This window comes from Hyposmocoma kahamanoa, unplaced genomic scaffold (assembly GCF_003589595.1).
Source record: "Hyposmocoma kahamanoa isolate Upper Pololo Valley unplaced genomic scaffold, ASM358959v1 98972, whole genome shotgun sequence".
NCBI classification, from domain to species: domain Eukaryota; kingdom Metazoa; phylum Arthropoda; class Insecta; order Lepidoptera; family Cosmopterigidae; genus Hyposmocoma; species Hyposmocoma kahamanoa.
Window position 1 is genome coordinate 916,803 of NW_020655740.1, and position 15,119 is coordinate 931,921.

The 15,119-nt window shown below is 38.6% G+C and overlaps 1 protein-coding gene across 1 annotated transcript in view; it reads right to left on the bottom strand.

The window, feature by feature from the left end:
* The window catches only part of LOC113238956 (dystrophin, isoforms A/C/F/G/H), a 429,949-nt gene that overhangs the window by 2,657 nt on the left and 412,173 nt on the right, over positions 1-15,119 (bottom strand). The window contains exons 36-43 of the mRNA XM_026475816.1: positions 14,683-14,794; positions 5,645-5,765; positions 5,049-5,232; positions 3,925-4,068; positions 3,382-3,508; positions 2,732-2,860; positions 1,633-1,759; positions 616-714 (exon numbers count right to left, since the gene is read on the bottom strand). Of these exons, the coding sequence (XP_026331601.1) occupies positions 616-714; positions 1,633-1,759; positions 2,732-2,860; positions 3,382-3,508; positions 3,925-4,068; positions 5,049-5,232; positions 5,645-5,765; positions 14,683-14,794 (1,043 nt within the window). The remainder of the gene's footprint in view (positions 1-615; positions 715-1,632; positions 1,760-2,731; positions 2,861-3,381; positions 3,509-3,924; positions 4,069-5,048; positions 5,233-5,644; positions 5,766-14,682; positions 14,795-15,119) is intronic.

Here is a 15,119-nt window from a genome sequence, read left to right on the forward strand (position 1 = left end):
TTAAAATATGCCAAGTATCTCCCCGTTTCTCATCAGCATCTGGTACACAATATACACATCTATTCGTTGCTACGACTAACAGCCTCACTAACTTAAAACCAACGCGATCAGCGAGCGAGGAGAGGTGCGTTCGCACGACGTGCGGACGCTGCAGTCGCTACTTGTTCTTTGCATATTTGAGTTTTATTACGCCATAAAACTATAAAATGAGCCCGAAACATACTTAGCACTTATTTTCACAACAACATAATATAAGAAATTGCACTCATACGCAGTAAAGTTGACTAATTGACCTATCAGAACGATTAGCGACCGCGCTGTTCCAGACGTCGTGTGTGCGATGAGTGGGAACAAAAAACGGCTGCAAACAAAGCGGCTTAATCTTAGGGACGAATCTAGCTGAAATAAGGCGGCGTACAAAAATGATCCTTGATATCGCCTTTAACTCGACTGACACTATTTCGTAGCACCAATCAATAATTATTTCGGGATTTGAATTCAAATCGCGATTGGTGAGCAACTGTCGAACAACTAAACACGGAAGAAGATTATCCTGAAATGGTTTCGCTAGATTAGTCCCTAGGCTGCAAACGAAGTGCGGAACCGGCGTCTAACCTGCGCAGTGCATGAGCGAATGCACGGCGTGCGGCGGCGGCGGCGGTCGCTCCAACAGCCCGCGCTCCTCCCAGTTGCGTCCGCCATCTTGTGCACACGCTAACGTCAAAATGGCGGACCGTTTTTACAATTAACACAAACCTAGCTAACATGCGGCCCCAAGTTTATTTATGTCATTTACAGAATATTCTAAGTAGCTTGAGGATATAACAGACACCAAAACATCAGCCTTTAGGGAGATTGAATCAACATCCTCCCGAGACCCTTAAGAAGAAAAGCTAGATCGTTGTACTAATATCAGAACAAAATCATTTCGTGGTGTACGTAAAGCCACCCATGATTTTTTAGTTTCCATTACACTCAGTTGATTCGGTCATTGGTGCAATTTTGGTTTCCATTCGGGTCCAAATTCATGACTTTCTTCTAAAAATAGTACGCGGGCCTCGGGAGATTATAAGTACAACAATACAGAGACGGAAGTTACGTTCTTTCCCTAACCAACATGCTGCTCTACGTTCAGGTATGCAATATATCAGGAAAATAGCTCGGGGTAACAATGTAATAGACACCAAATAACATTATTCAGGAAGTCACAAGGCGCAAGAGCCATTCAGTATATTGAAAACGGAATTCTAATCGTGTCAAATATTTGCACTAGCAACCAATGGCTTTTAATTCATACAATTTTTTACTTGACGCGTCACGATAATTTGAACAATATTGAAATGAACATTTTTCAAAATTTATAATCGCTTATGTTTTTCTATGAGATTACTTTTATTTCTGTCAATTATTACATAGCTTTGCCTTTTCCTATAATCTTTTTTTGAATCATCAGTGCAATTTCACCAGGTTGTACAGGGAATCAACTTTTTATTTTTATCCACTAAAATTGTTTCTTATCTTATTAGGTCGATCAACTGAAATGCGGTTAGGTTACCTTTTAGTTACACCCTGTATTGAAATAACGTATAAAAAGTGAAAGATAAGGGGAGGCGTAAACGTTTCGATACTGACTGGTTTGCGGGTCGTGGTAGGCGCCGTTGAGCAGCTTGGCGGGCGAGTCGGTGGCGAGCTGTGAGGCGGTCACCGAGCGTGTTTGCAGCGTGCCTGTGCGTCCCGCAGGTGGCGACGCCTGCGCTGGCTGCAACCACAAAAAGGAAACAAGACGTTATTGATTGGGCTACAACACAAGTAACAATTTGCAAGTCGAAGCGGTTCATTTAGGGTCGTATTCTAGAACTCTACTCAATGCTCAAGTCAGGATTTGAGTATGGTTTAAAGCACTCGAAATCATACTCCAGACCCTGCCATTAGGGTCGTATTTCTAGTGCTTGTGTTGCCAGAAATCCTGACTTGAGCATTAGATAGAGTTCTAGAATACGACCATTAGTGTCTTAACTACATTATATGTATATACATTCTATTGATGATACATTCTACATGATGATAGAAACACGCACGTACGCATGCACGAACACGTGCTTTTATTTACTAACAATAGTAACAACCAATACCCAGTAAGTTGGGTTAGAAACGGCTCTGACCCAACAAACTGGCCAACAAAAGGCTCACAGGAGCCTGTGAAATATCGAACAAATTATTTTTTAAATTTTTTTCATTCATTTTTAATTTTCTGAATTTCATATGTCTCCAGTTTATAATTTACCTCAAAACACGTTCCATCGAGGCAGTAAGAATTATTTCGAATGAGTTTCTAAGTGTGAGTGAAATGATACGCTTCCTATGAGCAAAGAACATACAGTAGGACCCTTTGGGTGACAACAACTTTCTCAACATATGCTTCATCACAGCATCGTTTGGTACTAAACTTAGTACATTCATACACAGCGCCAGATGTACAAAGATCAGTTGTGCACAGATGGAAATAGATACAAGAAATCAAATTGATTTTTTGTGGAACTTCGATACTTAAAAAGAAGTTGGTATAAAAGGGATGGTTATAAAAACATTAGTACCACTTTCTACGAAGGTCATATTTCGAGACCCATGCAAAATGCAGCGCTATTAATGTCGGTCTGTCAAATGAAACCATTGTTTCGATCTTTCCGCAATTAATAGTAAAAGAAAATAAGAGAAATAAAATCATAGTGACCTCCTCGAGCAACTTGCGTAAGCGCTGCAGTTGCGCTTCCAGTTGGCGGTTGTGCTCCTCGAGAATCTGCATGCGCGCCTCCAGACGCCCCTTGTGCTGACGCAGCAGCCGTGCTTCGGCCATCATGTCCTGCAAGTGCAATGCATCTCACCTTTATTAATTAATACAAGATTCATCAACACATTGTTAGAACATTACACATTATCATGGACCTTAACCTAGAATAAAGGTACGGGCAATTGGGGGAGAACGCAATATGTACGAAGTACTGTATGGTACAGGTGGCGAGTAAATTTGCCGATGGAATAATTCCCTATGTAGTTCCCTGAACGCAGAGGCAACGAATTTCACTATTTGATTTGTAATCTCAAAAGAGACATTTGTTTTAAACACAATCGGACGCGCGGCCACTTATTAGTGTCAAATGCTCTTGTATTATTTGTAATAAGCTACAAAATACCATCCTTCGCCTTGCCTGCTTACATAAACATTCGCTAAGCTAAATATCTGTTGTACCGCACCAAAACTTTGTGTTGTTCGATGTTGAAGTAAGTTATACGAGTTTTCACCCCGCGTTCTGTGATGCGCTGTCAACTTGCTACGATACAATTAGAGTCAATAAAGCACCGGAGAGCTGCAAGTGGTTGTACCTGGTCGAGCGGCAGCGCACGCGCCTCGGCAACGGCGTGCTGTTCATCTGGAGTTGAGCCGGGCGTTTGGCGCGCCTTCAGCCGCTCGTATTCGGCCTGCAGGCTGGCATTCTCTTCCTCTAGCTCCCTGCAACCGCGAGACGCGTTAATTAGATAATATTCGTCTATAGTCATGATTATCTTAAATTCCTAACTCTACTGCGAATGCCTGTCTAGTTGTCTAGTTAGATTCGTACCTGGATGACGTCTCATTTGTCTGCTTCGAAAATAATTATAAAAGCTACTACCCATAATATTCGGAGTACTTATTATCTTCAGGGCCCAGGTAAGTTAGGGCCCAGCTACCGTACCTGTGCCTGCTATCGAGTAGTAAGTAGCAGGCTGTCTTTTAAAGGTAAACTTTATGTCTTAAGAAGATGACAACCCTCTATTTTTTTTGTTATAAAGCTTTGAGTGACATTACAGCTGCAATGGATTTGTGGATAGGCGTGTCGCTCACCGTGCTGTCCGACACTTAGAATCATAAAAAAATGCGAGTAGTACCTGATCATGGCCTCGAGCTCATGGCGCTGCTCACGATGGATGATAGAAACCACCTGCACAGGTGAGCGCGGCGCCTCGTCTCCGTCGCCACCGGCGCCGTTCAGCGACGCGCAGTATTGCGCAATCAGCTGGTGTTCTTCGTCGCTGCAAGCAAGTGTAACAAAATAAAATATTGTATACTTATTTTTTACAAAAGTCTTCGAGCAATGCGTGTTGCCAGCGATGACCTACGGCTCTGAGACGTGGTCGCTTACTATGGGCCTCATAAAAAAGCTCAAAGTTACTCAACGAACTATTATAGTTAACAAGTTTATTCACTTCCGTGACAACTTATTTACACAAGATCTACTAAAACTAACACCATAATTATTATACCATTTAAAATAACATATTTTTATGACAAAAGAAACGCATAACTACACATATAACTAATTAAAGTAAATAGTTTTGGAAGTCGTGTCTATGGCGAGCAATGCTCCGCATTTTTCTACGAGATCGAATAACAAATGGCGAAATCCGTAGAAGAACGAAAGTCACCAACACGGCTCAAAGGATTAGCAAATTGAAGTGGCAGTGGGCAAGGCACATAGCTAGTAGACAACCTGACTGCCGTTGGAGCAGAAAGGTTCTCGAACGGAGACAACGAATCGGAAGACGTTCAGTGGGACGGTCCCCTACTAGATGGACGGGTGAGCTGGTAAATGCGGCTGGTAACCGATGGTTGCAGATCACGTCTAACCGGCTAGTCTGGAAATCTTTGGGGGAGACCTATGTTCAGCCGTGGACGTCTTCCGACTGATATAATGATGACACATATTAATTAACATTATGTTTCAAATACACAATAATGCAATGTTATTACAGCCTAGTGGACACTATTTATTAACTGGACTGGTGTTCGAGACGCGTTTGTTAAAAGTTTGTTATAGATGCTATAGAATAAACGAATATGCCAGACAAACACCAATGTATTTACTTTAAACGGCGTAGCTTGGTGCTAACTTTGCATGTACTGTAACGTTTTACATCAAACTGACGTTCAGCGTTCCGGAAGCGACTCAAGCTGTACCACAATCTCGAAAATGTGTTGTTCTTTTAGACTATGTAGATTTTTAGACTGTTACCTGTCAGGAGTGTCTCCGGACTTGGCGCCCAGTTCAACCTGCGCGAGTCGCGAAGCGTAGAGCTCAAGGCGCGAGTGCATGTCGTCGGGGCCGCCCAGAGCCGCGGCGCCCGCACCCCCCGCCACCCCCGCGCCCCCTCCGGCGCCGTGTTGCGGTGACGGTGCTGGAGACTCCAAGGCGTCGCCTGGTACAATACATGCAACATCTTCATTTTATGATGACACTTCACATGGTTATTTGTGTTCGCGTATTTGATATATTTAACAAACAATCACCATGGTGTAGATAGCATAAATGTGATTAAGTGTTTGCCTATTCGACAAATACAACAAACACCAAACTCGCGTTACCGCGCGATGGTCGTTTTCTTGACGCATATCAAAGGAGCCAAATAGGCAAATACGCAAGTAAACCGTCCACACTACGGTCATATTCATTATTTTAACTTCACACTTGGCTTCATGTGAAGAGGGTCATACAACAACCTCGCCCTATATAAAGTTCCTGCGTCACTGCAATGTGGCGTCCACTCGCCAAAAATGGTGATCGTAAGACCCCTGTAACGTATCACCAAGCCCATAAGCTGGTGTACTTACCTTCAAGCACAGTCTGCACAGGCAGATATCCGACTCGGGGGTGCTTCTTAAAGTAGCGTGCAGACTTGAATTTGTTGCGCAGCGCGCGCGTGAAGTCACGGACGTCTTCCCCGGATGTCGTCTGTCGTAACCACAACAACAATTTTAGTATTACGTCCTGTTTATTATTTATCATCAATATTTTATATTGCCTGCAATTGAGACTGCGTTTCTTCCCTTGAATAAAAATAAAAAAAACTAATAATTTGATTTTTCGTCTGCGCGAAGCCATATACAATCTTGGGGGAAAAGACAAGAGTGCACTTTACAACGTGATATATTTATAACCGCTGATTGTAATTTATACATATTTCAGAATACACAGGTATTATGTCTTATTCTCGGAATAGGTTTATGGACGTTTTGTAAGACATTTTTGGAACTTTTTGTGCTCGGGGTCATTTTGGTAAAAGCAACATTGTGGCACCAAAAAAAATGTAAATATACGCAAATTTCCTACCGTTTTTCAAATCGTAGTAGTTAGATAATGCTGCTGCACGTAATTACGGAGAAAGTCTACAGTGCGTGCAGTGTCAGTACAAAGACTCAGATCAAGAACGCTTATAGTGTTAACAAAGTCATTGGACTTTGGTTCGTGAATAAGCTACACAATTCAACATAACCCATCGCTAATTTAGCGGTCTTGAGAATAAACCCTACTGAAATAGATTATATTACTACTCTAGTTAATGCCACTGAAAAATAACATAATGCCCAACAGTGTCGTCATATAGTTCAGAAATATTTGCGGGCGTCAATCGTGACTTGCGCAAATCAGGAAGGTTTCATCAGATGAATAACATACATTGTAATCATATATCAGTTTGCATATGTATATTATAATACATGGATTACCTGCCAAGAGGCTCTATGTACAGTCGCCACTATTAGTATAAATACTCTCGTGGTTGCTGACTAATCAAATTCTTTATTTTAAGTGTCTAAAGCTAAAATAATAAATACGCATTGATGTAGAACGAGTGTCAACGACGTATTGAACCGTGGAGCCTATTCGAGCAAGGTATAATATGCACCCTAATATAGTGCAAAACATCTTTAATTTCAATAAAATGTAAATGTAAAAAAACAGACAAAACCCGGCGTGCCGAATACTTCATTCATGCAGCGCTACTCGTTCTCGCTCGGTCGGTTCGGCGACATTCGGAGCACGCTCGGTCGGCCGGTCGTGCTGATAGACCGAACTATTGGTTAGAGTGAGATCGCATCACCACACGATTCACATCATGCGAATTACGATACGATAAAGTTGGATTTCTTGCCATCAAAGAAAGAACAGACTCCCGGACACGAAAACAATGAATTACAACAAAACTATTGAATTCAAATTTGAAGTTTGTAAAATTATTAAAAGGACTGAATGCCAAAGTTCCATACAGACCTGGCCTTGCAGACCAGCCGAACGAAAGTTGACTACCCTCAATCGCAGCTACAGGGTTTCATTCGTATTTTGCATAATATACTTTGTAATTACACTGGATTTATTCTTTATACTGTCTACACCTACTCGGAAAGCGGCTCTTCTAAACATGACTCATAGAGCACGCCATTTCTGTCGTACTAAAATGCGGGCGACGAATTAGTTTTTTTTTTTTTTTTTTTTTTCTTTATTTAAAGAGCTTTGTCACAATAAGCGACTACGCCGCTCTATACATATATTTATATTATAAAGTAAAGAGAGAATTGAAGCAGCTTATAATTGCCTTAACTTCAAGCCTCTCTCCACCAATCTATATAGCATCTTGGCTTCCCTTGATAGGGGAAAGGCCAAGACGCTGTTGCATCCGCCAACTTGTCTAAACTGGTCACACATAGCAGCTACATCAAATCTAAAAGAATCGTTTCGTCCACACTCCATCAGTATATGATATACGTCCTCTTTTAAGTCACATACAGCACAGTTTGGTGATTCTGTTTTCTTCATCATATACGCAAACTTATTTAATGGAATGTGTCCGGACCGAAGGCGTAATGCTAATACTAAATCATTTCTATTTAAGCAATTATTGATCCAAGGAGAATTCAACGGTTCGGGTTGGATGGTCTTATACCAAATGCCTGCTGTTTTCGACCTTTCATCAAAAAACTCCTTCCACATATTGTAAGAATTCTTTTTTACAACACCCAAACATTCACTATAAAACGGGAGACACGGGAGGGTATCACCATCAGTACAAGCCACCTTCGCCAGACAATCTACCTTTTCATTATCCACTATGCCACAATGAGATGGAATCCATTGCAAGGCTATAATTTTTGAATGGGCGTGCAATTCAAATATTATATTAAGTATAGTATAGGCTACCGGGAATCCTCGAAAATTCGAGGTACATCGAGCCAAATGAAATAAAGCGCTCTTGGAATCTGTAAACAAAACACACTTATCAATAGATAAAGATTTAACGTAAGATAACGCTTCCGCAATAGCTAATAGCTCAATGTGCATAATGGACAGTGCCGAGGAAATTTTAAATTTAGCATGAATTTGTAACTGAGGATCATAGAACGCCGCTCCCGCACAATTCTGATCTTTCGATCCATCGGTAAACAACCTATAAAATCCATCATATTCAACAGAACACAGATGAATAAACGAACTTGCTATATTATCTGCATTGTAAAAACGTTTAGGTTTATCTAAAATTGGAATGTTAGGTTTGACAACTAGTGGTACATTAATATAACTAACCCATATGTTAAGAGAGAACATTTCTAGGAGACTGCTAGTAAACGAAGGCACGTTCTGGAACGACTTACTTACTTCTACCAATAAGGGTGTCTTTTTTCTATTCCATAATTTCTTCGTGCATAATAAAGTTAATTTATTAATTGAGGATACTACTGGGTTTGAATTTAAAGAATTGCTTTTAAAAGAAAATTTACTCGCCAAAAAATGTCTACGTACGTGAAGAGGTGGTAGTGATAGCTCACTTTCCATAACGTGAATAGGAGTGCTTCTAATGAATCCTCCTATAATTCGCATACTTGTATTTTGTATAAAATTAATTTTTTTAAGGTGAGAGTTACACGACACATCATAAAGAAAACTAGCATAATCCACTCGACTTCGCAAGCTAGCAATATAAATCCTTCTTAAATGTATAGGGTGGACTCCCCAACCCGAACCAGCTAAAACTTTTAAAATATTCAAAAATTTGGAGCATTTTGAATAGATTTCATTAATGTGTTTGCCCCAGCGAAGCCCGCGGTCAAGCCATAACCCCAGATATTTAACATTTTCCACTACTTCTATTATTGTCCCATTAATTTTTAGCTCTAAATATCCCCTAAAGGGACTCTTCTTGAAAACACATAATTTACTTTTCGCAGGGGACAGGCTTAGACCTAAATTACCTAAGAGTTGTGATAGCAAATTAATAGCATCCTGCAATTCAAATAGACCATGAGAAATGTCTCCATTTGAGGTATATAACGCAAAGTCGTCGGCGTATTGCATAATTTGTACCTTGTTTTTAATTTGCCTGCAGATATCAACTGAGACTATATTAAACAACAGAGGGGATATCGGATCACCCTGTGCTAGTCCTCTACTACAGTACCTAGTTACAACGCCATTATCAAACTTAATATGAATTTTCCTTTCTTTTAAAAAGTTCCAAAGATAGCGGCATGTTTTAGCCCCAACATCAAGTCTATCTAATATGGTTAGAAGTGGCCCAAGATCAACATTATTGTATGCATTGTCTATGTCTACAAAGCAGCCAAGTGTAGGACGATTATTAGCAAATCCGATTTGAATATCAGAAACGAGTAGACTAAGATTATCTAAGCAGGATTTGGATTTCCTGAAGCCAAAAGTCAGTTCCGAAAAAACATTCCTCTTTTCTAATAGCCACTCCAATCTTTTGCCTATGATCCCATGAAAGATTTTGCATATACAGGAAATTAGCGAAATTGGCCGTAGGGACGAAGCATCTTGAGAAATACGACCAGGCTTCGGTATTGGTATAACCCTAATATCCCTCCATTGTGATGGAACAAACCCTGATTCCAGAAAACGATTATATAGTTTCAATAAGTATAATTTACCAATATCGGGTAAGTTCCTGATCATAGAATATGAAATGTCATCATGGCCCGGGGCCGTATCCTTAGATTTAATACTATTCGTTAGTTCCTGTAAGGTAATAGGAATTTCAATACAAGACTCTGTAGGTCTAAAATGAGGGTATGGTGAGCTGACGTAATCAGGGCAGATGTTACGCAGTAAACTAGTTGCTGTATTTTCGTCAATTTGAGTCTTAGGGATATATCGACCCTTGAACCAACGCATTTTATCCCACATCTGCCCAGATGATGTTTTGATATCAATAGAATCGCAAAAGCTCTGCCAACCTTGCCTTTTTGCAATGCGCACGAGTCGTTGGGATTCTCTTATCTTGTCAAGCAGAAAATCATGATTACCAGGTGTAGGGTTGCCTCTAAAATTTGCTAAAGCTAACCTGCGTAAAGCTACTGATTTTGAGAGTTCTGGGTTCCAAAAAGGTTTACGTTTAAAATTATTTTCAGGAAATTGACAATATTTAATTAAAGGAATGTACAAATCGGCCGCCTCATTAAGCGTTTTAATGAATACATCATAAGCAGACTGATTATCTTCTATTTGAGTAATGTTGGTAAAAGCTTTTTTTAAATATTCAGAATATTTTAGCCAGTCTGCATTTTTGAAATTTCTTTTCTTTTGAATAATAACGTTTAGCTTCACTAGGACAGACATCTTCAAGATTAAATGATCACTTTCCAGCGATTCTTTGGTTACAATCCAGTTCACAAGGGGTAGTAGGTCACTTGATACCATGGATAAATCAGGAGAGGATTCTCTAAGAACCCCTTCTACTAGTTGGAATCTAGTTGTTGAACCATCATTCAATATCATGTAATTGCTTTCTAAAAGGCAGTCAAAAATTTGTTTACCCCTGTAATTGTTTTTGTGTGACCAACTAACGTGTAACCCATTAAAATCCCCCAGGATGATTGTTTTTTCTTTAGCCACTGAAAATATTTTCTCCCAGTCACTCTGATTAGTGCGCACTTCGCTTGAACAATATACACAGATAATATTTTCTATCTGACCACAGTTAAAAAGCCTGGCAGAGATAATTTCTATCCCCGAATTATGATGAACAATTTGCATTTGTTCTGATTTGATAGAACGATGAATTAAAAGTGCCACACCCCCACCACCCGAACGATAACTTATTTCTCTGTCCTGTCTGTAAATAATATAATTATTTAGATTTAATGTATACTCTGGGTCAAGCCACGTTTCATTTATAGCCGCTATATGTATTTTATCTTGGATCAAAAATTGCTCAAACAAAGTTAATTTATTCCGCAAACTACGTGCATTCCATTGACATATATTAATATTAAATAATTTTGTAAAAGATTTATCCATTAAACAATGATGAAAACATTTTAACTATTGTAAAATCAGAAATATACTTGCGAATATATGCTAGAACCCAGTCTTTAATAATAGAGAACCCTGTCTTCCACTTATTCATCAAATCACAGTTTTGGTTTAGGATTACTTCTTTCAGCCGTTGAATAACTCTTTAAATGTCATTAACCTCTGGTGCTTATTTTCACTATTTGTTGAATAATTCTCATCCGACTCGGAATTCGGTTCCGATGAGTCTGCAATCACCATATTTTCGCCCGAAGTATTTTGAACCTTCCGTGCATTGTTTTTACGTTGAGGGGAGTTAAGCACCTTGTTTTTCTTTTTATTACGTAAACAAAGTATTGGCGACTTGTTGTGTGCGGACGTAGACAATGCAGCTGCATCGGCATAGGTACGTGCCTGTGTGGGTGTAGGAAACAATGACGCGTTCGTATCTTGTTTTGCTTGATGAATAGATAGGCCATAAAACAAGTTTTTCGTTGGAATTTGCTCCGGTTTATCGCTCCGTGTAGGAGAAGGTGAGCGAGGAGGGACATACATAGTTACGGCTTTTCGGTACGTCACATTGAACTCTGACATTAACTGACGTATTTTCTTTTCTTTGATATAGGTGTGACATATTTTCGCTATGGCCATGTGTTTACCTCCGCAGTTAGCGCATTTAAATGACATAGTATCACAATTTTCATGACGTTCCGAACATTTCGGGCATATCGGTTTTGTCGAGGGACACAAGTTCTTAACGTGACCGAATCTCCAGCAATGGGTACATTGAGTGACAGGAAATACATATTTATCGACTTTTACTCTGAGATCGTATAGGTAAATATATGACGGTAGGTTAGAGCCAAGGAAACCAATACGTACAGACTCACATGGTAGCCATCCGTTCTCACTTCGTCTGTTAAGGCGTTTAATCGACACCACTTCGGAGGTGCTTTTGATTATATTCATAAGTTCTTCTTCTTTCAAATCTACATCGATGTCCCTCAGTAACCCGTAGGAAATTCCCACTTCCCATGTCTTTTGTGCCCTCCATCCTAATCTCTTAAATTCTTCACATTCTGCGAACGTTTGTGCACATTCCTCCGAACGAAAGTTGATAAAAAGCTTATAAGGGTTGATAAATTTAATTCTCATAATTCCACTAATATTATTTGCTTTCATTAATTTGGCCAAAGCAAACTGTTTCGGGAATTTTTCTTTACTCGTAACACTTAATTGTATATCTTCCAAAGATTTCTTCTTCGTCTTCTTCCCCGTCACTACTTGCCACTCTTCCTCATCATTTAGATCTTCGTCTCGTCCTCTCTTATTACGATTGGCGTCTACGGTTTTAGAGCTATCAATGTCCGAATTCAAAAAGTGTTGTATTTCTATAGGGCTATTGTTATTTTCTCCGGACTCTGTAATTTCTTCATATGCTTCCATCACGTCATTGCTATCCAAAATTAAACTATCCGCCATCACTACTAAAACTCATAATCGCTTATCGCAGGTGAATACTCCAGGCGATCTTGGATTAGTTCGAATGCAAATAAATGCACAGTTCACGTGAATAGCCAGCGATCGGAATTCCGTTAAACACGTGCACTCTTAATAAGATGTGCGATCGAACGGAATTACAGTTCTAACTTGCGTTTTTTTTATTTAGTTAGTCTGTATCCATGTTATTTGTATGTCAAACGACAAAAAGTTTTTACTCCAAGTTCGCCAATGATATTGGCCTCTTGCCTTTTCTGATCAATATAATTAAAAAAGGAGTCAAGTGAAAAGTTAATTTGTGTCTTACTTTATTAATTTTACTAAAAATTTAGTCGAGTGATATAAAGATTTTGTGACGCTGCAGGAATTAAAAGAAACTGCCCAAACAGTTATTGAGAACATATTCCTGAGAAATACAGAAATAAATACATCAGGAAGAGTTTTTGCATTGGAAAAACAAGAAGAACGCGCCTCTTTTTTCCGAAAATGTTTTGCTGTCTTATTAAAAAAAAGTGATCGCGAATTGCTATTACAACTCGATTTAATTAATTTCTTGTATGCCATACCATTGACGATATTGAAGATCTTCTATACGTGCAAACATAACAAATGATACTTCGTCTTTAAAGTAAGTGAAGATAATCTAAAAAAGTATTTAGTTATTACCATTGACCTACCAACAAATGGACATCGGGTCTAATACAAAAAGAAAAAAATGTCCGAGGTTAACCTATACAAAAATGTAGCGAGATGTAACGAAATATAAAAAACTAAAATATTTAATTTAAATTGTAACGTCATTGCAGTACTGCCTAAATTTGCTTATTTAAGGGCCCAAAACACCACATTCAGCTTCTACTGGAAACTTAACAACATGCACCATATTTAGCTTCGACTGAAAATTTCTTGAACACAAGAGTAATGAAATGGCCTTTCTCGTAAATATCAATTAATTTTTTTATATATATTATTACGTCGAATTTTGTACAAATTCACTTAAAGGTATAATAAAGAGTTGGGCAGATACATAAATACAATTATTACTACAAATGTGAAAATAAGCGTGTTCTATAAGAAATGTACCGATATTCTAACTAAACGTAAACTCAAATATTCGTAATTCCGATTTATAACAAAACCGTTACGCTTTCGAGTTATTTTGATGCTATTTACATAGACATAATTAGCTTTTGTTTTGTAATCTTCGTAAAAACACATTATGAAAATTCGAGCTAATGTTATTTCGGGCAAATGTATTTTCTGACTTCTGATAGGTAATCCCATGCCGTAAAACGAGTACGACAATATTTTGTTAGTTATTGCTAACGTTTAATAAAAAAATCATTTTAAAAATAGGATTAAAATCAAAGCAACTCTACAGTTTCTTTGTTCTAAATATTTCAATCGCTTGTGGTGGTTCGAACAATTGAAAATGATCAAGAAGTTTATATAAGCTTCTTGAGACTGACGTAACGGGTCTCTTTCCATCTTTTGCGCATGCAATGAGTAGAAAAAGGACAGTTAGCTATTTCATTCTTTCGTGTGCTTTCGTAATTTACATTTACAATTCAGTTATATACAAATCAAATACTATAAAACTGTACAAAATAACACTTTTAAATGACAACTATGATAACACAATATATTTGTTTAGTGAAAATATGATACAAACTCCTGTTTTCACACTTTACTGCAGTAATATTTACAAGTTATTATTTGTACTGTTTATATTGGTACTGCATCATTAACAACCGCGGTGTCACTCGAACAAACGAAGACTATTGCGCGATTGTCGCTCTGTATGCGATTTTAACGCCCTACAGGTGCGGACACTTTTTAGCACGAACCCGACGTCCATTTATTGGTAGGTCATTGGTTATTACTAAAGAAATCCAAAGGGCACCTAAAGAAACCATTTGTAGAGTAGCTTGCACTACAAAATTTGCACGAGAAGAGTACTCTTAGAAAGTGAAAGGAGGTGGTACCTTTCAAGCGAAAAATTAGAATAGTTTTTATCGTCTCCTGCGAAAATGTAGTGTTTGATAACTATCGTTGATGGTGCACTCACAGCTGTGCAGTACTCCTGCATGGGATGTGTGAGCTTGTGGTTCTTGGCCTTACGCCCGTTGAAGAAACAGCGCTGGCACATGTCGAAGTTGAAGCATTTCAGGCAGCGGTATCTGCAATTGTAAATAAAAACGGTTTTTTTAAAATGAATAAGTACTATTTTCATTTTTATTATACCGGAAACCGACATGACGCTCGAATGCAATGATTTTATTACAATACCAAAGAAAATCAAAAGCTTTTTCTTGTAAATAGATTCTGTAAGGACGGACATTGTTCACGTTTTCTGTAAATAGATTAAATCAGCGTCAGTATCCGAATTACGAAATTCCAATTTTCTATATTTTAGACGTATTGTGTATCAAAATAAGTCCCGGATATCGTAACAGTTTTGACTATCACACTATATTTATTCTCTTGTCGTTGCAGAACAGAAAT